Source organism: Rhineura floridana, chromosome 16 (assembly GCF_030035675.1).
Source record: "Rhineura floridana isolate rRhiFlo1 chromosome 16, rRhiFlo1.hap2, whole genome shotgun sequence".
NCBI classification, from domain to species: domain Eukaryota; kingdom Metazoa; phylum Chordata; class Lepidosauria; order Squamata; family Rhineuridae; genus Rhineura; species Rhineura floridana.
In genome coordinates this window covers 34775776-34801808 of record NC_084495.1, presented here as the reverse complement: position 1 = coordinate 34801808, position 26033 = coordinate 34775776, and the positions used below count along the sequence as shown (strand labels likewise).

The 26033-nt window shown below is 51.2% G+C and overlaps 1 protein-coding gene across 3 annotated transcripts in view; it reads left to right on the top strand.

Moving 5' to 3' along the window:
• The first annotated feature begins 218 nt into the window (after window positions 1-218).
• Window positions 219-26033, top strand: part of NLGN3 (neuroligin 3) — a 54955-nt gene continuing 29140 nt past the window's right edge. For 2 of the 3 annotated variants that reach the window (XM_061598266.1, XM_061598265.1), the window contains exons 1-2: window positions 219-406; window positions 22408-23114. In XM_061598266.1, coding sequence (XP_061454250.1) covers window positions 22634-23114 — 481 coding nt within the window. In that variant the 5' untranslated portion in view covers window positions 219-406; window positions 22408-22633. Of the gene's footprint in view, window positions 407-22407; window positions 23115-24400; window positions 24461-26033 lie in introns of all 3 variants that reach the window. The other variant, XM_061598264.1, reaches the window with a different exon arrangement.

Genomic DNA, 26033 nt, shown 5'->3' with positions numbered 1-26033 from the left:
TGAGATGCAGAAAGAGGGGCCCCCTTTTCTTGGAGAGGGGGGGTCTCCCTACCCTCTTGGGCGGCGCCGAAGGGGTTACCGGCCCAGCAGCCCCTCCTCCCCCTCAGCCGTGCACGCACGCACCGACCGGGCGCGCTCTCGGGGCCGGCCAGGCGAGAGGAGCCGAGCCGAGGAGAAGCAGGCGACGAGGAGGCCGGCCCGGGAGGAAGGGACGGGAGCGCGGCGCGCGCGGGGCGGGGATTTCGGCGGTGCGGACGGTGGCTGTTGCAGGATTCCTCCCAGCCTTCCCCCCCCCGCCGCGTTGGCCACGGGTCGGACTGGACTAGCCCGGCATGGCTGTCGCGGGGCCGCCGCCGCCTCCGGGTCCAGCGCAGCAGCAGGAGCAGCAGGCGGAGCGCGTCGACGGGTGAGTTGGAGGAGCGCGGGGGGCACGACCGACGGAAGAAGGGCGCGTGGCACGGCCGGACCGGCGGACCGAAGACTCCCCCTCGCCCCGTCGGGTTGCAGGCAGTGGGAATGCCCCTCCTCAGCCCCCCTCCCTCCCGCCGACGGCATCAGCCCCCAGCCTTCGCGTGCCCCTCCCAGGGGCGATGTCCGTCGGTCTGGGTGGAGGATGGGAGCAAATGCGGGGGCGACGGAGGAGAAGCGCGCGCGCGGAGGGGGGGTGGCTTTTGCTGCTGCTGCTTCTGTGGCCGATCTCTGTGGTGTTGCCATGGAGACGGTGCGGAGGAGGGGATGGCATGGAGAGGAGTCCCCCCATTTTTTTAAAAAAAGGAATAAGGGGGGCTGAGAGGGAGGGGGCTTTCCCGGACAGCAGCCGCCTCCCCCCTCCGGACTGCCCATCCGTTCATCCATCCATCCAAGCACGCGCACGCCTCTCCATCCCGCCCCCCCCAATTCTATAACCGACGCTGGTTGTGGGTCTGTCTGCCTCGGGGCGCGCGCCCGGGCGCTGGTGCCTCAATCGCATCCTTTCCTCCGTAGATGAGGAGGGGGCTTGGATGGGTGGGTAGGTGCGGGGCGTGGTGTGGGGGCTTGGGCGCGTGGAGTGGTCCCCTCCCAGAACTGGGGCGGGAGGGACTGCCCACGGGGCCTACAGCCTCCCCTGCGCGCCCCCGTCGCGCGCCCTCCCTCCTTCTCCTTGGTGAGCCCCGACAGCGGGCATCGCCTCCCCTGGTGCTGCTGCGGCCGCTGCTCCCTTGCTGCGGGCCAGGCCTGTTGCTTTCCGGCCCTGCACGGGTCCCAAGTTTGGGCTGAGTGAGGTGCCGCTAACCCAGCACCATCCACGGGTGGGAAGGGCCCCCTGGCAAGTTGGCTGGGGGTGGGGGAAAGACTTGGGCCTCTGGGTAGGCTGGCTGGGCCCTCCCCAGGACTGGTGGCCTGTGGGAGCCTTCTCTCCTTCCACGTTGCCCCAAGCCAGGTTCTCTGTTGGCTGAAGCGGCCTCTGAAAGCTGGGAAGTGGTCCCCCCCCCCACGGGGTAGGGTTGGTGAAGCCAAAGGGGGGGTGCAGGAGTGTGGCCATTTAACTGTGCTTTGATACCAAGGCCACGGTCGGGCCAGGCACTCCTTTTGGCATGCTGAAGCGTCTCCTGCTGTGGCAGAGGTGTATCTGTGGGCCGGCTGGCTAGGGAGCTGGGTGCACCTGAGCATGCACAAAGAGTACTTTTCTGTTGTGCCCAGATCCTTCTGAATGTGCGTTGGGGAGGGCAGGTGCTGCTTTGCGAAGCTGTTTGGCTGTGTCTGCAGAGCTGTCTCTTTCTGTGCATGTGTTGACACCTCCAGGCGACGTCTCTAGTTGCCTGTGAGCCGGCAAACAGCCCCTCATTTCACGGTGGCCCTGGTGAGTGAGGAAGAGAGAGGGCAGAAGAAGCACCAACAGGGAAGCCTACAGCAGTAGGTTCCTGGACGTACCTCACAAGCTGGTAGAGAAGGGATGGAAGCAGTGACACCTAGTGACTCCATGTCAGCAGGGAAATGGGATCTGTTCCGGGTTTTAGTTGGAACTTTCAGGGAGCTGTCCAAGGCGCTCCTCCTTGAAAGTTTAGACTAAAACCCAGAGTGGATTCCACTGCATCACTGACATGGAGCTGCCCATGGACGGAAGACAACAGCAGGGTCATTTTTCCCTTTGCTGCCCAGCCTGGTGGGGCTAATTTTATGGTTCAGCCTTTCCCAACCTGGTGCCCTCCTGTGACCTCCAGGCCCTGTTGGCCCTCCAGATGTTGCTGAACTTATAGCTCCTGCCCTCCCTGGTGGCTGAGGCCATGCTTGCTAGGCCTGACGAGAGTTTCACTTCAGCAACATTGAGAAGGCCAAAGGTTCCCCACACCTGTCGTAGTCCAAAACCCTTGGAGGGCTCCAGGTTGGGGAAAGCTGTTGTAGGTGGTCCTGATTGCAATGTCCCACCTGGTCCCCACAGGTTGCTCTGCAGCTCCAGCCCCACCCCACTGGCTGTTCCAGGCATTGGGCATTGGCACTGGAGATCTGGAGGCTGGCCCATCGCAGAAGGGAGTGGATGGAAACCAAAGGAAGGCCAGAATGACTAGCTAGGGCAGTAGCACAGCAGCTTTCCTTGCTTCATGCGTGTCAGATGCCCTGCAGCATGCTGTACAATGCTGTGCAATGAGGCCGGTGTCTCTTCCCTCCCGAGGGACTAGTAACTTTGATTTGACTCTCCATGTGTTTGTCAGGAAAGGGCTTCTTCTGCTTGGACAGAGGCCTGCGTTAAGACTCTTTGGAAGCAAGGATGACCTAGAAAGGAGGCTGTTTGGAAGCGGAGGCTTCTGTAAGTCTAACCGCTGGCCCTTCTGGCAGGGTGAAGTGGAGCCATGTCTCTCTCTCTCTCTGTGATTCTCTGAGGTGTGCATGGATCGCGGAGGAATGAAGGCTAGCTCAAGCTATTTGGCTATTTGCCTCTCTGCCAGGATTTTGGGTGTGTGAGGTGTGCGTGTGTGCTCCCATAAGTTTGCAGGCTTCCCATCAGGGCCTCTGGCTGGCCACTGTGAGAACAGGATGCTGGAGTGGATGGGCCCCTTTTGGCCTGATGTTCTCTTATATTCTTGTGCATGTGAAAATTGTCCTCCACTGGCAATTTCTTTCCCTTGCTTGTTCTAAACAAATTCCCTTTTCCTTGCTTAGTGCCACTGATGGAGTAAAAGGAAGGGGCTGCAATCTCCACTCTTGACCCTCAGGATAGCAGGGTCTGGGAGGGGAGGAGGAGGAGGAACTGAGTGACCTTCTTTAAAGATATTCGCAGCTCTGTACAATTTAATGGGCACTGACAACTTAATTCATTTGTATGAATGAAGGGGACCCTGTTGTCCTTATGTGCACCCTGCGCTGGGCCACTGCTGCAATTGCTCAGAAACCCAAAGGTTCTGCCGATAACTGGATGGAATTCAAGGCAGGGAGGCAGTGCCCTTGAGCGGGCTTACAATAAGCATTTTTGTATAAGGATTTTTCCATGGAGGCAAGCAGCCCAGACTGGCAGAGTGGCTGCAGCGAAGGCCAGAAGGCATCTGACCGGTGCAGGAAGACCCAGGCTTTTAGTAGTTGGCTCAGAGACTGTGAAGGCAGAGACAGAGAAGACTTATTCTCTGGAATTTCCAGTGACGGCCACTCCAGTGCTCTGTGGTCAGGCCCTGCCAAAACAGCATTAGCTTCGGGTCAGAGGCCTGCTTGAACTCAAGCCATGCTCTGGGGACAAGCTTGCAAATGGTCCATCTAGCTCAGTGTTGTCCACACGACTGGCAGCTGCTGTCCAGGACATGCCCAGCAGTAGTGCAGTGGCAAAATCAGAAGTGCAGGGTCCCTTCATGATAGTTGTGGCCACACACACACACTTTTTTTGCTCCTGGGTTGAGAATGAGATCCTTGCTAATGCCTTCTCCCACAACAACAGCCATCTCTAGGAGCCAATCAGCATGAAAGGGGGGAGTGTTAGCCGCTGAAAAGGTCTTCTCAGTGGCTGACTCACCTCCTTTCACTCTGATCAGCTCCAATCAACAGGAAAGGACAAGGAAGCATGTTAGAAGACTCTTCTCAGTGACTAACACACTCTCTTTTCATGCTGATTGGTTTATAGGATGCTGGAGACATAGGGACCCTGCTCGCCGTCCCTTGCCAGTTGTCGTTTTGGGAGGCCCTGCCTCCATTTGCCACAGGAGGAGAGTCTTGCGGTCCCAGACTGCTGTTATTTATTGCATGCTTATTCTTTAAACGGGTCAAGGCAAATTACGCAGTTCCCTCCCTCCAACTTTGTTTCCTTCACAACAGCCCTACGAGGTGGACCAGGCTAACAGAAACCCAAGGTCACCCAGTGAGCTTTGCATCTGATCTGGAGATTTGATTGTAACTCTGGTTAGTCCAGAGTCCTAAACCACTACACCATGCTGGTGCCTCAGAAGTCCTTTGGGGTCTGGTGCCATTAGCCCAGAGGCAACTTTCACAGCTCACTGGGAAAGCACAGAGTTTGCATGTGCAAGGTCCTCGGTCCATCTCCCAGTGTCTCTAGCTAAAAGGGCCAGGAAGCAGGGCTGGCAAAGACCCCTCTCTGCCTGAGAGCCTGGAGAGCTGCTGCCTGCCAGAGGAGACATTATTAGGCTGGGTGGGCCTGTGGTCTGACTCAGGTTTCACATGTTCATAGGTGGTCAGGGGATAATGTCCAGCCAGCCTGCCTAGCCGCCGCCTCTACATCAGGGGTGTGGAATCTTTTTCAGCCCAAGGGCCACATTCCCTTCTAGGCAACCTTCTGGGGGCCATATGCCAGTGGTGGGCGGGGCCAGAGGCAAAAGCAGGCAGGGCAATGCATGCAAATGTTACCTTTGCACAGCAGGCTGGTTTCTACACACACTCACACCTACCTAGCCATCCTCCATCCAGGCAAGAAAGAAAGATTCAAGGCCACGTTACAGCCAGCAAAAATACTCAGGGTTACAAATCAGGGCCTGGCAAGAGTTCTGGGGGCCAGACAGAGAGGCCTGGAGGGCCATACTCCATGCCTGATGTTGTTCTCTGTTGGCCAGAGCAAGTGATGGCCCACACAACTCCTGCGGAGTGTGTCTCAGTGGTGTGTGAAATTTCTCCTTCCAAATGCGGTGGTGGCCTTGGAACGGTAGCAGGGCAGTGGGGAAAGGAGCGTGTGGGGGCCAAGAAGCGTGTGTGGATGGGAGCCAGATGGCACGTTTGAGGGGCAGCAGCAGGAGAAGTTGTGTGTAGCCTGCCTTTTGCTGATCAAAAGTGTATTCTCTGGCCCTTCTCGCTGTTAGGGCACAACCTTACTTAGGCCAACCGCAATGTCGCAAAATAGTGCATAGGCTTTTGAGTTCTCCAGAACTCTTCCTTGGGCTTAATAAGGTAGCCACATTGGCTCATAAGAAAAATCCCAAAATTCATTTAAGGGCAATACCTTTTATTAGGCCAACTAAACTATCACAACACGTGTTTTGGAATCTGCAGTCTGAAGTGGTCCAGTCCAGGAGGGATGGAATGTACCATGTGCTATTGATGCACCTTTGAACCAGCCTGCTCTAGTTGGATGAGCAAGCAGCCCCCTGCATAGAGATCTGCCTTATAGGGAGTCAGACTTAGTCAAGCTCAGTGCTGGCTGCACTGACTGGCAGCGGCTCTCCAGGGCTTCAAGCAGGGGACATTCCCAGCCCTACATGGAGATGCTGCCAGGGGTTGAACTGGGACCTTTTCCATGCAAAGCAAATGTTTTCCCGCTAAGCTACATCCTTCTCACAGGCTAACTCTGCAGAGGCTAAAGCTTCCCTGTCATACATGGGCTGATCCTGGCTGATGTTCAAGGCCCTGCCCTGTGTGTCTGAACAGCCTTCAGCTCAAGAGCTTATCTTATCTCCCTGTCTCAGAGGATCGAGGGCCGGGTGGTGATGTGGAGGGCGCTTTAAACTACACCTTGTAGTGACTGTTGCCACATGTAGAGCTGGCTGTGTGCCACTGCAAAAGCTCCAAATGGGTTTGTGGCAATGTGGCTGAAAGTAAAGGTGTGGGGATCAGGAAGGGGCCATCGTTCACTGGCAGAGCACATACTTTGCATGCCAAAGATCTTGGGTCCAGTCTTCAGCATCTCCAGTTAAAGGATCCCAGGAAGCTGGGGTAGAAATGTCTTTTCTTTGCCTGAGGCCTTGTGGGTTGCTGCCAGCCAGAGTGGTCAATAGTAAGCTAGGTTGACCGGTGGTTTCTCTCATGTGTTCAAATTACATAGTTCATGTGCATGTGATCAACCCAGTCCAGGGTAACAGCCACCACTGGAGAATTAATGTGATGCAATGGCTGAGAGCATTTGTCCATTCATGCATGGCATTCAGCTGGAAAAACTCCCAGAGTGTGGCTTACAAATCAATAAAATAACATAGCCCCTGCTGTCAGGCTTATATTCTTATAAAAAGACATGGTACAAAAGGAAAAAAGACGGGGAGAGGAGAGGAAAACAAGCAAAACTCAAGCACCACATTTTGCAGGTGTACGAATGAGCTGACAAATTCCCGGTTCAAATCTCACTTTAGCCAGAAATCCCCAAGGTTAGCTCTTTCCCAACCCTGGTGCCCTCCAGGTGTGTTTTGGACTACAACTCCCATCAGTCCTAACCATGTAGTCCAAAACATCTGGAGGGCACCAGGTTGCAAGAAGGCTGACCAAGGTGGTCCTGGGCAGGGCACCCTCCTCTAGAGCTCAGCCCTCCCACCCTCAGTGCTAGGACAATGCTACTTGCCTACCCTACATGGTTGCTGGAGATATTGCTGAGCGCAATGCTTGTGAAGTGCTTTCAGCATGCAGAAAATGTGATTGAAGTGCAGCATATGCTTGGTGCTGTCTAAACCAGCCTCTCTGCCTGATGACAACCACAGGTGGGCTGGCCTTTTCCTGGGGAGAGATGGAAAGAGAGTTTGGTGCTCTCAGTTACCTGCTTCTGTTCTGCATGAAGATGGTTTGCTTGGTGGTCTTTAAAAAGAAATACTTGCAAACTAATCCGTGAACTCATGCGTGGTACATAAACTCGCCTCTCCCTTATGCTTGACTCTGAGATCAAGATTTGAGCCTAGCAGGAGTGGAGATTTAATGGCCAAGAATTGTGCCAGAGGCTGGAGGAGAGAGGCTAGTGAGGAACGGAAGTCACCAGGGAACTCTCACCACTGGGCAGATGTTACCTGCAGCTTTCCAAACATAAAGCCAAAAACATGTTTGTTGGTTTGGGTATGTGTGTTCAGATTTAAGCTGGGTTTCCCCAGGAATACAGATCCTTTGCCCGATGCCCTATTTTGTCTGACATATCAACAGAAACTTGAGTCCTGTCTGCATGTTGGGGTGCTAAGCTGATCCTTATCACTTGGCTGATGGCTGAAGACTGCTCCAGACAACTTCTCCGTTCTTCACTCAATGGGCCTGAGATGAATGTGTGAACCGCCTCCCATTGAAATGTGATGTGGACTTAGTATAAGGCATTTTTTGCCTCAAACTGCATGCAGAAAACCTCTGCTGCCTTCAGCTGCCTTATACCGAGTGAGATCATTGGTCCATCTAGTTCAATATTGCCTGCACTGACTGGCAGCAGCTCTCCAGGGTTTCAGGCTGTGTCTGTACCAGCCCTTCCTGGAGATGGCGGGGGTTGATCCTGGGACCACGTTCTGCCACTGAGCTCCAGCTCTTTTACTGCCACTGCAATCCCCACTGGAGGCCTGGCTTTCCTGCAATCACTGTACCTCTCCTTGCCTGCCATGCCCAGCCTCTTTCTCTCCCCACCCCTATTTCCCTGCCTCAGGGATGTTGAAAACCTTTCAGCCAAAGGGCCGCAGTCCCTTCGGGGGCCACGTGCCAGTGGTGGTTGGAGCCAGAGGCAAAAGTGGACCAAGCAAGGAATGTGAATTTTACCTTTGTACAGCTGGTATTACTTACAAGATCTGAACTTACAAGGTCTGAACAGGGTGGTTCATGACAGATGCTCTTGGAGGTCGCTGATTCATAGAGTCACCATAAGTCATAATCGACTTGAAGGCACATAATAACAGCTGGTATAGCACAGTGGGGAGGAGAGCCTGGCTGGGAGTCCAGAGTCTGTGAGTTCAAATCCCTGCTCGTGTCTCCTGGGTGTCAAGGGCCAGCTAAAGATCACTCCCATAGGGAGTGGCTCAGGGGTTACATGCCCTGACACCTGTTCAGCCGTGGGCAAGCTGCATAGTCCCAAGGAGCCCAGTTGCCCCCCAGCTGGCAGTTGCGCACAAGGAAGGGGCTGGCTTGTGCAGCTGTGGCAAGCTGAGCAGGCCCTAGCCAGCTGGGAAGGACTAGCCTCAGAGGGAGGCAATGGGAAACCCCCTCTGAATACTGATTACCATGAAAACCCTATTCATAGGGTCGCCAAAAGTCAGGATTGACTTGATGGCAGTCCATTTCCCTTTCACAGTTGTCTAATTTCTACACACCCTCACCCACGTCTCTCTATCCTCCATCCAGACAAAGCAAGAAGCATTATCAGAGGACAAGCGCATATTCCAGCCAGGCAAAAACAGCAGTGCAAAGCAGGGCCAGTGAGGGTGTGGACTGGGGACAATCCCGAGGACCAGATGGAGAGGCCTGGGGCTCCCCACCCTCGCTGTAAGGCATGAGGAGGTCTGCAGCGAGGCAAAAGATGCCCTGGGAATAGTTCTTACCCTAGGAGGGGCCGGGAGGAAACATGTGGGCCTTCAGGAGCAGGAGAGAGGCAATGAGGACGCAGTCCTTTAGCCCTGGACTGCTGGAGGTGAATGCTAACGTAGCTGAAAAGGCAAAGACGCAGTCAGCAAAGCTAGGATGTGGAGAGGCTGTCTTATACTGTCCTACCTGTGATCCATCTGTCTTGTTTTTGCCTGAGCAATGACTGCCAGCAGCTTTCCAGGGTTCCAGGCACAGTACTGGAGACGTCAGGGAGTGAGCTTTCTGCAAGCGAAGCAGACACTCTGCCACTGAGCTGTGGCCCTTTCCGAAAATGAACCAGTTCTCTCCCCAGTAGCAGGTCAGCAGAGGCCAAGGCCTGCTTGCGGCCCTGAGCCCCAGTGTATCAAGGGGAAGACAAGCAGGTGGCAAGGGGGCCAGGCCTCCAGCCAGAAGGAAGCCGATTGGCACTCCTTGAGAAGGCCCAGTTCAGCCCCACCCCCTCCTCCCGCCCACCTGGGCTCTGTTCAAGGGCACACAGGAGTGAAACTGAATTTGTGGGCAACCTGTAGGTGGTGAGGAATGGGCCTCTTTCCTCGTGGCTTGTCCATGGAGTCTGAGTGGGTTGCCAGCTGCATGCAAAATGCTGCTGGCTTGCCTGCTGGCCAGCCATCCCCCAGGGAGCCTTACGTCATGCTGGAACAGCGGCTACTGCAGGAACCTCCCAGGGGTGGGGCAGGCTTGCTGCCACTGTGGGTCCTTCCTTCCCCTGAGATTGTCAAGACCACCCTGTGCCTCTTTGCACCACGAGGGTTCTGCTGAGACCGCGGATCGCCAGCTCCTCCTCCTGCGATGGCTGCAGTGACTAAGTGTGGTTGACTGTGAGGATGAAGTTCTTGCCACCCTGGTTGCATGATGTTTAGAAGTTGGAGGTGCCGGTTAGATCTTCTGCGTGCCACGGCCTGAAAAGGACTGTTCTTATTGTCTCCTAATCGCTTGCAGGTTTGTTTGTCTTGTTCTGTTGGTGAGATCTTTGGGGATCACTGCAGAGACAAAGGAAGCTGGCTGATACTGAATTGGACCCATTGGTCCATCTAGCTCAGTGATGCCTACACTGACCGGCAGCTTCTCACCGGGGTTTCAGACAGGAGTCTTTCCCCAGCCCTACCTGGAGATGCCAGGGATTGCACCCGGGACCATCTGCATGCAAAGCAGATGCTCTGTCACTGAACTGCGGCCCTTCCCCTAGACAAATGCCTTTGACATAGGAAGCTGCATTTTACAGAGTCGAATCATTGGTCCATCTACCTCAGTACTGTGTACACTGACCGGCAGCGGCTCTTCGGGGTTTCAGACCAGAGTCTTTCCCAGTCCTACCTGGTGACCTGGCTTTCTTCCTTGCCTGCCTGCCTAACCTCTTCCCCTTTGGGGCTTTCCACATGCACAGCAGATGCTCTCCCACTGAGTTATGGCGCTTCTTCTCACCTTGTTCCATTTGCATTGCAAAGTATCCTAAAGTACTAAAGCAATGGCCAGGGGCTGAACAGTGTGACTGAGAATATCCCTCTCATTCTACTCTCTGCTTCCCCCCCCCCCCCCGCTCGCTCTTATTTTCAGCCCAGATAGGACAGGGTGGTGCTGAAGGGACAGCTACCCACCTGTCCACTGTTGTGCGAGGGAAGGCGGTCAACTTTCTTACAGCTGTTCTGAAGCTTGCGATACAAGCTTGGTCAATGTGCTTCTGGGCTATGCCATTTCAGACTGGAAGCGGGGACTCACACCGTTATTTGAATGTGTTCCTTTAAAAAGAAGACCTCTTGCAGATAAGAGAATTGGTACATCACGGAGAAAGCTATGCTTGGGCCCTTTCTCCCTGACATTTTGTTTTCCTGTGTGTGCATTTTCTGCAAGGAAGAGCATTCCATCCTGTGGGTCGGATGCGGTGCAGACTGCTTGTGAGAGGGAGGCCTGAGCCTGTGGGTGCTGATTTCTAATTATGTAGAAGTGTGTAAGGTATAGTGGTGTGTGTTTTTCTTGAACTGGGGACAATGGCTTCCCAAGACAGCTTCAGCAATGATGCATGCCCTGTTCACTTGTCGTCGTCCCCCATCCTGGAATGGATACAGGGTGGATTTTGTTGCACCTTGGAGGAGATCCAGTGCAAATCATGTCCTCAGATGTTGAGTGATGGACAAAGGTTCCCTAAGAAAACTTCCTTATGGTTTGGCTTGCTAAGATGGCTTTTGGCTTACACTGAAGGTTTATTCCAGGGACAGGGAGATGCCCTTCTTGTAAAAAGATTTTGTATGATCACCCCAAAAGTTAAGCGTAGGGCTGGGGAACAGCTGTGGCCCTCAGGGCAGTGGCAACTCTCAGTGGGGGAGTGGAACCCGCTTCGGGTTTTAGCCCAACATTTTAAGGAGCACCCTGGACAGCTCCTTAAAAGTTTGGGCTAAAACCTGGAGCAGGTAGAGCCACCAGGTGCCACTGCCTCCAGATGTTGTTGGGCTCCAACTCCCATCAGCCCCAGCCAGCATGGCCAATGGTCAGGGATGATGGGACATGGGAGTTGTAGTCCTAGCAGAGGGCCAGCAATCACCATACTTAGGGAAGGCATCCAGCCAGCTTGGCTAGCAATCCTGAGTTTCCTGGCGGGATGTGCCTTGGCGCACTCATTTGAATAATCTGCAGCCATCTTGCTTTATATGCTCCTTGCTTGTGCCTGCTTTCCACTGGTGCCTAATAGGTACTTGTTGCCTAATAGGGGAGGTATTCAGAGTCCTGCCTTGGGATGGGGAGCTTTGAAAAAAACACTGCCCCTCCTTCCTCTGCAGATCTTGAGGACTGGACACTGACTTCTCCATTTGAAAAGTAGGGAGTTCCAGGTGGTACAGCATATTTTTAAACTCCCTGCTGCCTCTTTATGTCCAGAGAAGAACTTTTGCATTGCATGAGCATTCTCAGATAGATTTTAGATAGATAGCCAGGGGTTTTGAATTTGGAACAACAGAGTGCCCTCTTGCCCCACCAAGAGCACCCAGTTCTTGAAAGTCATATAAGCGTTTCCTGCCTTGCACCTGAAGTCCTGTGTGTATGAAAGAGAACGAGGGAGAGAGAGAGCTCTACACATCCAGTAGAATGGACTATGAACACTTCAGACTGCAAATGAATCACATTTTTTGTGGGTAAAAAAAACCCTCTCTCCTCTATCTGAAAAAAAAGAGAAAAACGTTGTTAGTGTTACTGTGGGTTGCTCTTATGTTCCATTCCCCCTCCCTCCTCCTGTGGTGGAAATCGGTGTTTTATATACTGATTTAACTGTTTCGATTTTGATATCTCTTTTTAACGAGTTTGTATGGTTGTTTTTTTTCAAAATCATGCTGGTAGTTCACCCAGTGACTGCCCCAGCGTGGGGCACATAGCATGATTTCTGATGAACTCAATTTCCTGGCCGCTCAGGATGCTGGCTGCCCAAGCTAAATGAGAGAGGGTAGCTGCTGCCTAGCCCGGCTTCTTCCTGGCAGGGCCTGGCACTGTGGCCCAGGAGCAGCTGCTGAATATGTGCCGGTGCCAAAGCCTGGAGACAAGGGCAGGATTCTCTGCCATCCTGCTACAGAGAGCTGCGGGAAAGCAGAGGGATGCCATTTTGCTGGAGCCAAGATGAGATTGTGTTTCTTTTTTTTTAATCCATCAGTGGGTGCAGCCCTAGAAGCGGGGATGAAGGCCGGGGCTTAGCTTGGTAAGTGATCCGGGGCTGCAGGGACTCGGGATTATTTCAGGCCCAGAGGAGGTCACCATAAGTCGGAATCGACTTGAAGGCAGGTCATTTACATTTAGCGGAGAAGGGGATCCCAATGTTGGCCTCTTTGATAGGCAGTCAGTAAGAAGCCTCTGGATTGGCTAAGCCGAGTGTAAATAACCAAACCTGGCATCAGAACTGAGGGTGCCAGAGAGGCTGCTGACATTTGGTGTGTGGGGAGGGGCAGAGTCTTCCTGTCATCTTATCCGGCTGCTTTTTTGGCAAAAGGAATCTCTAGCTGCTCTTCATGGAACGAAACGAAAGAAGGATCGGCCTCTCTTATGGGTGGGCGGCCTCACCACTTCATAACAGCACATGGGAGGTTTTGCAATTTTAGTCAGAAAAGCCATTTATGATTTTCCATGTGTGCGCTGGCTGGGTTTTTTGTTGTAGTGGTTATTTTTAGATATTTTGTCAGCTGCCTTGTTGCAAGACTGTAACTCACCTTGCAAAAAGTCCCAGGTTCAATCCTTGGGATCTCTAGGTAGGGCGACTCCTTGCCTGAAATGCTGGAGAGCCGCTGCCAGTCAGTGTACACAACACTGAGCTAGATGGACCAAGGGTCTCACTGGGGATAAGGCAGTTTTCCATGTTCCTATGCGATTCCCCCCCCCCCAAAAAAGAGCAGGATATAAACCTGTAAAATAAGTACGAAATGTGGCCAAATCACTCTGGAACAATGTCAGATTTTTATCTTCTAAGGGTAACCATTGAAGATCAAAGTGTCTGACTCTGGATTGTAAACAGGGGCCTTGGTTGGCACAGGGCAGTATTACCAACCTTCAATTAATTAATTGTTCCCAGAAGGCTGTGTGGTTTGGGGTTGTTTGGGTTTTTTTTGCCATAAGTGCATGTTCGATGCCACGGCCGGTCCTGATTTCCGGCCACACACATCACATACAGTTGAAACTGAGGCTCAACTGCACCATACATTTAAACCAGTAATATTCCACTTTAAACAGTCATGGCTTTCCCTAAAGAATCCTGCAAAGTGTAGTTTGTGAAGGGTGCTGAGAGTTGTTAGGAGACTCCTGTTCCCTTCACAGAGCTACAATTCTCAGAGTTTTCTGGGAAGAGGGATTGACTGTTAAACCACGCTAGAAATTGTAGCTGGTTCAAGGGAATGAATGTCTCCCATCCTCCTGTGTCTCAGAGCCCTCATAAGAAGAGCCTTCTAGATCAGGCCAAAGGTCCATCTAGCCCAGCCCAGCCCAGCGTCCTGTTCTCACAGTGGCCAACAAGATGCTTATGGGAAGGCTGTAAGCAGGACCTGAGCGCAACAGCACTCTCACCACTTGTGATTCCCAGCAGCTGGCATTGAGGTATACTGCCTTCAACCATGGAAGAGGAACAGCCATCATGGCTAGTAGTTATTGCTAGCCTTATCCTTCATGAATTTCTCTAGTCCTCATTTGAAGCTATCCAAATGGGTGGCCATCATGACCTCGTGTGCAAGCAAATTCCATAGTTTAACTATGAAGAAACTCTTTCTTTTGTCCCTCTTGAACCCTTCAACATTCAGCTTCATTAAATTAGAGACCAAGTTCCTAGTTTTCTGGACCGGGATAGCCTGACCACTGTTTTCCATGCACTTGTTACCTCCAAGCTGGATTCCTGTAATCTGCTCTATGTGGGGCTACCCTTGAGGTTGGTCCAGAAGCTGCAGCTGGTGCAAAATGTGACAGCGAGACTGCTCATTGGGGCAAGGTATGGCCAACATGTCACCCTGCTGCTGAAATAATTGCATTGGCTATCTATTAGCTACCGGACTAAGTTTGAGGTTCTAGTTTTGGTATACAAAGCCCTTTACAGCTTGGGACCAAGATACCTGAAATACCATCTTATCCCTTATATACCCAGTTGATCACTGCGCTCTGCAGGTGAGGGCCTCCCGCAGACACCATCTTATCAGGAGGTCTGTTCCGCACAATATAGGAAGCGGACCTTTATTGTAGTGGCACCTATCCTTTGGAATCCCCTCCCCTTAAATATTAGACAGGGGCCATCTCTGTTATCCTTTTGGCGCCTGCTGAAGACCTTCCTCTTTCAACAAGTCTTTTAAGTAGACACCTTGTCCGTGTCCATTGGAATTGCTTTGTAATATGTTTTTAAACCTTCTTTTTTTAAAAAAAATAGATGTTGGTATGGTTTTAAAAATGTTTTTAAAGATGTTTTATTTTAATATATTTTAAAGTCTGTTTTTATGATGTATTAAAGTGTTTTTAGTGCTTTTTTTGCTGCGTTGAGCTCCTACTGGGAGAAAGGGCGGGATATAAATCTAATATTTAAATAAAATAAATAAGTTCTAGTATTATGAATAAAAACTTTTCCATCCACTTTCTCCACACCGTGCATAACTTCATGCACTTCCATCAGGTCTCCCCTTACTCTCCTTTTTCTCTAAACTAAAAAGCCCCAAATGCTGTAACTTTTCCTCATTTTTGCTCCATCCCCTTGATCATTTTGGTTGCCCTTTTCTGAACCTTTTCCAAATTGACAATATCCTTTTTGAGGTGAGGCAACCAGAACTGTACATGGTATTCCAAGTGCAGCCACACCACAGACTTGTATCATGGCATTATGATATTGGCAGTGACGGGGAAGCCCTGTGTGGCTTGGTTCCCCATGGTCCCTCCCCCCGCCACTTAGGGTGGCTAGGTGAAAGGGGACAGGGCTTCTGCCTCTTGAATAATTGTGTGGAAGAGGGAATGTCAGCAGGTGTGGCTTGACTTTTTCCACCTGGCCAGCTCCCTGCCCCACCAGCTGTGTGGATAGTTGGCTTCCCCATGGAAGTTCCCTGTAGGGATGTACGAAGCCGGAGATTTCCGTTCTGATCTGTCTGTATCACAATCAGTGCTGTTTCCATTCTGCTGCAGTCCAGTTTCCACGGAATACATCATTATTCATCTTGCTATCTGCTGTTTAACGTAATTTACACAATTATTTACACAACTTACACATTTAACATAGTGAATGATGTAATTATTTCCACACCACTCATTTTCGTGCAAAGGCCATTCATTTAAATGCAAACGACATGCAATTTAAATGAGGGGGAAGGAACCACTCAATTACCTACATTTGTGGACTGAAATCAATAACAGCAAATATGGATTGGTATTCAGTGGATTGATTTCTGTTCCGGACATTGGACAAATCAGCGAACATTGGCAATTGTCTGTTTCTGTTTTCTTCGGAGTCCTCTGACGTTCCTACTTCTCTGCTTGCCTTCCCTAACATGGAAGCTCAACCTGCACTTAGTTTGTGGAGAATGACAGATGGGATTCCCTTTGGCTGCATCTTTGCAGAAGGCAGCTCTTGCTTGCGGAGAGGGGATGCCTGTCCTGCTGCGAATTATGTAAGGCTGAGATGCTGCCGAGTGACTGCAGGCAGCGCGGGGGTGCAGTGGGAGTGGTGACACTGCCAGTCTGAGCAGCCCAGCAGTCTAGCTGGCATCTCCCTGCCCAACCCCTCCAAACTCCCACCTGCGCCAGCCCACACCCTTCTAGTCCAGTGATCACCCCTCTCCTTTATCCCCAGAGCTGCCAAGGGGCGTGTGCGTGTGCATGTGTGTACTTCCTCTTATGACACCTGGCATCACTGTCCTCATCGATGTCACACTGACCTGGTTCCACTGCTTCTTTGGCATCAAGAAGGGTGATGTGCTGGTCACAGGGGCAAGTGCTCCCTGCAGGAGGAAGTGTATGGCTGGCAGATGACAAGGGCTTATGGCTGGGCCTAGAGGGGAAGGGCTGTCGCTCAGTGGTATAGCACCTGCAGCAGGTCTCAGGGTCAGTCCCCGGCATCTCCCAAGTAGGGCTAGAAATGTAGCCAGTCTGGAATCCTGGAGAGCTGCTGACAATCAGTGCTGACAGTATAGAGGCAGATGGACCAATGGCCTGACTCAGTATAAGGCAATTTCCTATGTTCAGTCATCATCTGCATCATCAGTACTCATATTTTTATGGTGCTTTCCCCAAGTACGCCATATACATTGTTATCTTGGCAAGCCTTGCAACAATACTGCAAGGTAGGCTAGTGTTCATTTTTAAGAGCTTTTAAAATCGCTTCCCTCATCTATAAAATACCAACAGAAGATTAAAAATTAGATAAAACCTTAACAAAAATACCTACCATAATCAGAAAACAGGGCATTATGAACTTTATTTTTTTAAAGGACTGCTTTGAAAAGTACTTCCAAACGAAAGAAGCCAAGAATCAGGATTCACTGTTGTGATTACCGATCTCCAGACCGGCAAGCCACTGTCTGATGAAGAATTCTGCAAGACTTGAATGCTTGCCTGCTCCAGCCCATGCATTGGTCTGGTTTAAAAAGTGTATAACTTTATCTACTTTGCATGTCCTGATTGATATCTCTGTAAAGTGCCAAGTCTCACAATAACACATCTTACTCTGCCAGATTCAGGGATCTTTAAAAGTCCTTGCATGGAAAAGCTATTATCTAAAACAGGGGGAGGAAGAACATAATGTATGAAACTAATGTTTTGACCAGCTGAGGATGCCGGCCAAAATCTTCCTGCAACCAGTGAGGGGGGAACTGAGATAAGGTCTGTTGGGCTGGTTCCAAAGGGGAGTGAAGCTGCTAATTGTGCCTTTAGACACCTGAGTGCAGCCAGTCAAGCGTTTAAATTGTGTTAGCCCAGTAGAAAATTAAAGCTGTGTGTTCTGTAAAAATGATCCAGGAAAATATTGATCAGAGCGGCAGGCAAGCAAGATTCCTTCTGTGTGCAAAATTTGCAGGCAAGATACAGGAAATGTAAGACCCCACCAGGATTGCCTTTTGTGTGGGCTCAGGCCAGCAGCTTTGTTGCTCTCTTCAGCAAGAGCCATCCTGCCTTCGGTGCTTTCTTTTGAGTCCTCATAGATTCTGTCTTGTTGGTGTGAACCACATGTGGGCCGCAATTGCTAACTCTGCCGAGTGTGGAACTTTAGATGGGGGCAGAAACTTAGCTAGCAGGACTTAGCCCTGGAACTTATGAAGTTATGCTAAGGGCATCTAAGCATATGCAGAGTACATTTCTCTTGCCACTGGGTAATTATTTATTTCAGTTAATTATTTGTTGCTTTTCAGGGCCAATCCCTCACAAAGTGTTGTACACAGACAAATGGGGGAAAACTTGACCCCACAACTCGAACTTGCTTTCAACTAAAGTTGCCACATTTCAGCTTTTCAGAAGCATCTTGAAAACCCTCCGCTTCTCAGTGGGTTTACTGATGAGTAATATTGCCATTTCATTATTGTGCTCCTTTTAATGGATGGATTTGCTAAAACTGTCTTTTATTTCTGGGCTAGGTATGTACTTGTTATGCCTGGTTGTATTAATGTTATGGTTAAATTGGAAGTTTTGAGTCATATCTTATCTTAGTAATAATACTAAATACTGTTGTATTTTCATTTATGTGCAAGCCACAGAGAATTCTGATTGTAATGATGGTCTATAAATATTTTTAAATAAAATAAAATAAATTAAAACAATAGAACCTCTGGTAAAATATCAAGCACTGGCCTGGTTTGCACACAATATGAAGCCATGGTCTGTTGAAGCAACCATGAGTTGACTGAAAGATGATCAAACAAGCCATGGCTTGTGTCTCCAAAGTTGTTTGTTTTCCAGCTGCTTTTGCCTTACGCCTTTGTTGTAGCCAAACAAACCATGGTTAAGGAAGGGTGCTGGGTTCTTGTGAACACCAGCCAATAGTTAAAACAAAGCAAGGTTCACAAGAAAAGAACCTGTCTTCCACTATCAGCTTCTCCAGGTCAGCCACCTTGACCTCAAAGGAATAAACTCATCCCCTGAGGGCCAGGAGCTCATTCTACTGAGTACACACCCACAGCTTATGTCCAGCAGGCAAATCGTAGTTCCTGTGACATTCTGAGCAATATAGTCCCATACCCCTGTTGGCTTCTTACCTGCATATGTGTTTTTGTTGTTTATTGGGTTGATATACCTGGGAGCTTTGGATTTGTCAGGTCATTAAGGCGAGGGGCAGAGTATCCTGCCCCATGCCTCCTCACCTTCTGAACATGTTCACTTGCTTGACTGCTTGTTACCTTGATGCTTTGTCACTGTACCTTTAACTCCTTAGCTTAAATGATGCCCCTTTTCACCTAAAAATGCAATCTTTGTAACTTAAAAAGCTGAAGCGTACACTGAGCTTGATCTATAAGCTAAGCCTACCTTTTTTATTCAAAGCAGACTCTTCTGCTAGCCAGCTCTGTATCTCATGGAACTATCTATATTAGTGGGTTTCTTTTTCTTTTTTAACCCCTCTCCAAAATTGGGATTTGATCTAGGTTTCTGATTTACTGTAGTCCTTCAAGATTTCTCTGCTTGGATAGATCTCCATCCAAGCAGAAAACTGCTACTATAAACTGCAGAAGCGTAGCTCCACTGTCTTGAAGCAAAGCATTCTGTTGCAAGCCAGATGCCCCCCAAGCATAGCTACAAACCGCTGTCTCTGATGCTGAATCATAGACCCCATCCACACTACACAAACTTATAAAGTCATACCTCAGCTAACGAAGTACATGCATTCCTGGCCATGACTTCTGTAACACAAACTTTGGTGCCAGAGGTAGGAATCCGAATAACATAGAAAGAATAGGGATAAGTTCCTACACCACACACACAAAAAGCAGTTCAACATATTTCAGCAAATTTTCTATTCAAAACTAACAATACACATATCTGAAATTAAACAACCAGGTCAGGGAGGCCTTGTATGCAGACCACTTGAAGGCTTCTTCCAAAATGCATCCAGGGATGCCTGGTTTGCCTTTTTTCTTTTATCATGTAGAATCTTGCTCTAGAAATCTAAAGCTTTGAGCACAGTTCTCCTTTCCGTACACACTAGCAGGCAGGCAAGAGGTAGCCACCACCACCGCCCTGTGCTTGGTCTCTCTCTCTCTTTCTCTGTGCACCACCCTCCCCTACACTTGAGCAGATACATCTGCAGTAAAGAGTGCTTCCAGACACAGAGCCAGATGGCATGGTTTAAAGGAGATTGGGGGTCAGGTTCTGGTGCAGAAAGGTTATGGTCTGGAGGAGCACCTTTTCTCTCAGCCAGGTTGCTCAAATGAAAGAACCGAGCCTGAAGCAACAGATATATAGGGCTAGCCAGTTCTCAGCTGGCTCCTCAAGGCACCTGGTCTGGCTAGCCTGACAAAGCTGTATTATGGTCTCTGGCCATTGCAGGGATCATGCTGCCTGACCACCAGCCTAATCCCATCTACATGATACTTTTGAAGCACATTTAATATACATTTAAAACATGTGACTTCCCCCAGAGAATCATGGGAACTGTAGTTTACTCCTCACAGAGCTACAATTCCCATCACCCTTAACAAACTGCAGCTCCCATGAGTCTTTGGGGGAAGCAGTGTGCTTTAAATGTGCATTAAATGTATGAGTGTGGATGTGGTCTACACCTCTGCTTAAGAGCTGCCCCCAGTGGTGCAGGGAATAAGACATCTGAGCCCTGTGGTCAATCCTTTCCACTTGGTAGGCAGAGGTAGCTGGGTGATCCCACTTTTGGGGACAGACAGGGTGTGCGTGCGTATGTGTATTTAAGCTCTGAAAGGTTGCTCTCCACCTGAGCTGGATTCCATAAACGATTGTTGCTTTTTAAAAATTTCATTTATCTCAAAGATATCAACAATAAAGAAATGATAAAAGTATCAATAAAAACAATAGCAACAAAAAACAAACATAGAACCAATCCCAAGTCTGATACCGATGCAGATTGGGATAAAAATCTCCTCTTAAAAGTTTTGTTGGAAAAGGAAGGTCTTCAACAGGCACCAAAAAAACTATAGAGATGGCACTTGGCTGCTGTGTAACAAGAGGGAGTTCCAAAGAGTAGGTGCCACCACACTAAAGGCCCAGTTCTGACATTGTGCAGACCAGAACTTCGGATAGGACCGTATCTGCAGGAGGCCATCTTCCGCAAAGTGCAGTGCCTGTTTGGGTATATAAGAGGTGAGACTATCTTTTAGGTATCCTAGTCCCAAGTTGTTATAGGGCTTTGTATACCAGTAGCTAATTGGCAGGTAACGGATGGGAGCTATAAATAATGTTATGGGATTGAGGGTTGAGATGGATGATTTCTATGGGTCCTCTTCAAGCCTGCAACTTTGAATCTGGAAGTGGAAGAAACCCACTCCACTGATTAGACTAGTTTCCTTTGTTAATCTAATAGTTTAGCTGAGTCTGTGTTAATGGCTTTTTGAGTGGTCAATCTGCATATCCAAAGGAATGTGGCCAAGAGAGATCCTGTTGCTATTGGAACTCTTTTCAGGAGAGAGGCCCTCCCCCCTCCCCCATCCAGGAGCCATGGAGAGGCTTGTATCTTTTGGTCTTCTCTTGGGAGTGAAGCTGGAAAGACACAGAGAGGCCTGTCCTTTGTTTCTGTACTCACAAAGCTATGGGCTTTGGGGAGCAAGATCTGATGGACTGTTATTGCTGAGAACCCCTCCATCTTGAGCTCAGGTTGTACGTATGTGTAAATAAACCATATCTCATAAAGACACAACAGTCTCCGCTGACCTTCTTTCCAAGGAAAGCAAACTCTGGGTAAGCGCAGGGACCCCTGGAAGTCTCACACTGCTCGGAGATTGGGGTGATGTGCAAAAATAATCATTGTTCTTGGCAAGGCCATGTTGATGGCCGACTGAAGGTCCATTACAGCAAGGAGTTGATGGAGACATGGGAGGGCAAATCCTCCGGGTGAATGAATGGTAGAGCAACCCATTTTATAAGCGGCCCTCCAGACATCCTTTCTATTGTGCTTTCATGATGATTTGTGGTCATGGTGATACTGGGGCAGTTCTGTGCAACCCTGCTTTCAATACTATTTGCACTTGCAAATGTTTTGGGGAGGAGATACTGCTTCGTTTCCACATCCTGGAACTTCCTGCTGAAACCCTTTTTATACCACAAATGTTGGGGAAGGGGGGTGTTGTACTGCTTTTGTTGCTGTGTAGTGCCCCTCCAGGCAGCAATAATGCAATAGCACCAGTGAAGCATTGTAACTATTAAAGTGGAATGATGTGTGGATGGTCCAGCATAAATCCACCACTAATACACTATTATTGTGTTAATGGCAGGTTGCAGAATACACCCACCAGGAACAAAACAAAGAATCCCCCACTAGTCTGGAGGTCCATCTAGTCCAGCATCCCTCCCACAATTTTTTGTTTTAAATTTATATCCCGCTTTTCACCATCTAAGTCTCCAAAGTGGCTTACAGTGTTAAAAATGTAAAATATACAAAATTTAAAATGTAAATGAAGCCTTCTAAGAATTTAAAACCTCAGAAATTTAAAATCTCAAAAACATTTAAACAAAAACACAAACTTTTAAAACAGCGAGAAGCATTCATGATGTGAAGGCCTCCCCAAATAAAAACTGTTTTAACCCAGCACCTAAACCTCAGCAGGGACGGTGCCCGTCTGACCTCTAATGGGAAGGAAATCCGCAGAGCTGGGCCCACAACATTGGAGGCATGACTTCTTGTTGACACAAGCCGTGCTTTTTTTATGGGGGAACCAGTAATAGTGCTCCCCCAGATGATCTCAGTGGCCGACTCGGGATATAGAGGGCAAGGCGGTCTTCAAGGTACCCTGGGCCTAAGTTAATCATAAGCTAATCAGATGCCTCCAAGGCGGCCATAAGCAAAGCACCAAAGTGACAGGCTGTTCCCACCATTGCCCTCTGGTATCCAGGGGCATCTGCTGTCTCTGAAGTGGGAGGTCCTGATATGGAACGAGTCCTCTTGGCCTCTACACCCTGCCTGCCTCTTCAGGTCCTGGGGGCACACCCTTCGTGGGACTTCAGTCTTCTTTTGCCATGCAGGTCTCATCCGGCTGGTGGGGCTGAGATTGCCCCAGAAAAGCCCGTGCCCTGTTAACCCCCTCTCTGTTCTCTTTCCCTTCCTCACAGCACCGTCAGCTTTGGAAGAGCCGCAGGGCCTGCTAAGAGCGAGAGGTCGTGGGCAGCCAGAGGGCTCTAAAGAGGAACCTGCCGCTCACCACTTGACCTGCGCTGCCCGCCCGCCCGCCTGCCTGCCAGATTCCCTGTTCAAAAGACCTTCCCTCTCCACCATGGGGGTTCTGTGAGCCCCAGGAATCTGCTTGAGGCCTGGCTCCGGCACTGCCCTCCCCAGACCATGTGGCGGCCACTCCCCCGATGCCCATTGCTCCTTTCGCCTCTTCTGCAAGTGACCGAGGTGGCTGCCGGCTGGGAAGCCCGCCTAGCGCTGTGGATCCTCAGCTTTGCCTCGGCCGTGGTGCAGATGGAGAGCCAGGTGTACTCTCCCACAGTCAACACACACTATGGGAAGCTCCGGGGGGTGCGCATGCCCCTGCCCAGTGAGATCCTGGGTCCCGTGGACCAGTACCTGGGGGTACCCTATGCGGCTCCTCCCATCGGGGAGAAGCGGTTCATGCCCCCTGAGCCGCCTCCCTCCTGGTCGGGGATCCGGAACGCCACCCACTTCTCCCCGGTGTGCCCGCAGAACATCCACACGGCCGTGCCCGAGATCATGCTGCCCATCTGGTTCACATCCAACCTGGACATCGTGGCCACCTACATCCAGGATCCAAACGAGGACTGCCTGTACCTCAACATCTACATCCCCACTGAGGATGGTGAGTCCCCAGCCGGGTGGCCGCCGGCAGGAGACCGTGGCTCTCTGTTCCTCTGTTGTTGGCCTCATGCGGTTGCAGCATGCCAGCGTTGCTCCCCTCCTCCCACCGCCCCGCCATCCAACGCATGTCTGTCTGTGGAGATGCTTCTCTGGCCACGCTGCTTGCCGTGTGCTCTCCTCCTGGCTGCCAGTCTGCATTTCTTCTCTCTCTCTCTCTTCCACATGCTCTCTCCCTCTCCCTCTTTCTCTCTCCGTCTCCCATGTGCGCTGCCTCCTCTGCCCATCATGCCCCTCTCCCGTCATGGCATCCTCATCCTCATCATGGCCTCCTCTCTTGTGTTGTGACAAAAAAAAAACCAAGAGGAAACTCTCTGGCTGACCACAGATCTCCACGGCGAGTGGCTGGTTCCGGGGCATCCAGCTTCGGCCAGGTTTGGCCTTGAGTTTGGTTTGGGGTTGTCCTTCCCACAGCCTTCTCCCTCCCTCTCTCTCTCTCTCTTCCTTCCCACCCCACTCTCTGAGGTTTCATGTGCTAGTTATGGGGAAGGGGAGACAGGGACTGGGTGGGAGGAATATGCTCTCTCTCTCTCTCTCTCTCTCTTGCTGGGACAGCATTGCTTCTGAAACTCCCTGAAAAACCCGGGCTGAGTTGCAGGGCTACCCACTCTCCCTCTGGTGCCTGGTTAGTGACAAGGGTTGTGCATGGGGGGGGGGAACTGGGGTGTCTGAGTCATGGCCTTTCCCTCACCTGTGCTAGAGCACGAGGGGGCCCGGCCCTTTGTGGTGAGGCTGGGCACCCTTTTCTTTTAACCCTTCCTATCCAGAGAGTTCCCCTTCTTCCAACCGTAAGTAGCAGAGCCTAGAACAGCCCCTCCTTTTCCCCCAGCCTCACCACAAGGGGAGCCCACCCGGAGATGGAGGAAGCCTCTTACCTGTACAGAGCAGCACTGGGGAGAGCTGGTGACCCCTTCCCCACCCCCCACCCCGGGGTGAGGTGGCAGCTTCCTGCCTAGCGTGCCTCCCCTCCCTACTGCCCCCCAGCTGACTTTTTCTTGCCTCCAGAGTTTTCCTCCCAGAGCAGCAGCACTTCCCCCCCATCCCCTTTCCCCCTTTCCTTCCTCCTGCAGTCAGTCCCAAGGGCGGGGGAAGGGTGCTGGGGTGTTGTTGGGGGGGGTGTAGGGTGTGCGGGTGGGGCTGGTGTGGGAAGGAAAAAAGAGGCTGGATTGCATGCCCTCGCCCATCCACTGGAGCCTCCTGTTATTTTGTAGTCTTTTATTCATTTTACAGTAAAACGGATTTCCAAGGAATGCGCCCGAAAACCCAACAAGAAAATATGTAGGAAAGGAGGTAGGTAGCGAGTCGAGAGGGGGGCGGCCTGGCAAGAGGGGCGCAGAGAGAGGCAAGCGAGAGGGAGCGACCGAGCGACCGAGCGAGGGGGGGCGCCTGCCCTGCCCCACGCCACAGCAGCGTCCCCCCCTCCTCAGCCTCACACCGGGTCTGTCTGGCCATCCTCTCTTTGGGGTGGACACCCCACTCTCTCCTCTGGCTCGCTTTGGTGTCCCGGCGGGGAGGTTCCTCACTCTGGTCAGGTTTGGCCTCCCTAGTGGCTGGTGCTTGTCGTCGGGGGTTTCCTATGCCCTCCGCGCCGGCAGAGCCTCGCCTTCGAACCTCTGGTTTTGCGTGAAATGCCCAGCTCCATCCGTCTTCACCAAATCCCTTTTTTTCTCCAGCAGCAGGCCGGGGACCTTGCACCGAGCGGGGGGGGACGACGACAGTGTAGTGGCAACTGGTGTGTGTGTGTGTGTGTGTTGAAAGGGAGTCAAAGAAAATGGGGCTGTCCCTGGCATTTCTCCACTCCTTCCCTCCGGCCCCAAGCTTTGTATGTGGGGTGTGCTGCTGGGACGTGGCTGGCTTTGGTTGCCATGGGAACCGCCTTGTGCCATCTCTGCCCTGGTCTTGCATTCTCTGTAGAGCTGCCATCCTCATCCCCCCCATGCCCCAACACGCCAGCACACTGGCCCGTACCCCCATCCCTGCCTTTCCGCCCTTTCACACGCACCCTTTCCTCAATGCCCCTCACTTGGGAAGGCAGGTATTCCTTTCTTCTTTATCGTCCCTCCTTTCCGCCATGGGATACATAGAACCATAGAATAGTAGAGTTGGAAGGGGCCTATAAGGCCATCAAGTCCAACCCCCTGCTCAAGGCAGGAATCCAAGTCAAAGCATTCCCAACAGATGGCTGTCCAGCTGCCTCTTGAATGCCTCCAGTGTCGAAGAGCCCACCACCTCTCTAGGTCATTGGTTCCATTGTCGTATGGCTCTAACAGTTAGGAAGTCTTTCCTGATGTCCAGTCGATGTCCATGGCTACGGCTGTGTGTGTCCCGCCCCAAGCCGTGGTGAGTGATGCCTCTTCACAAGGCAAACGTCCGCTGTCCTGTCTCCCCGAGTCCTCTTTGGGGTCTCTGCTTGGCTGTGCCAGCTGCTGCCTGCCCCCGGCTGTTGAGGTAGCATCTTTCTAGGTGCCAGGACTGCTCCTCAAGGGGCAAGCATCAGCTGTCTCTCTCTCCAGGGGGCCACTCCAGAGCTTTTACCCTCCTCTTGAAGTTGCTTGGCCCGGCCCTGCCTGTTTTTGGCACTAGGTGTGCAGAAACGGGGAAGGAGAGGAGGGGGGCTTCAGCACCACCTTGGAGAGGCTCCCAGTGCACTCGCCCTCAGTGATCTCTGGTCCTCCAACCACCTGCCAAATCAGCGTAGATCCATCCACAAAGCTCCGGAACGGCCTGCACACACTGTTTCTTTCCTTGAGTGGTTGGCTCTGTTTTACCCATGGGGTGTCAGCTTCCAGATGGATAATGCTTGGGTAAAAATATCGTCAGGATATATTTCCGTTACTCCTCAACCCAAGCCTTGGGGCAATAA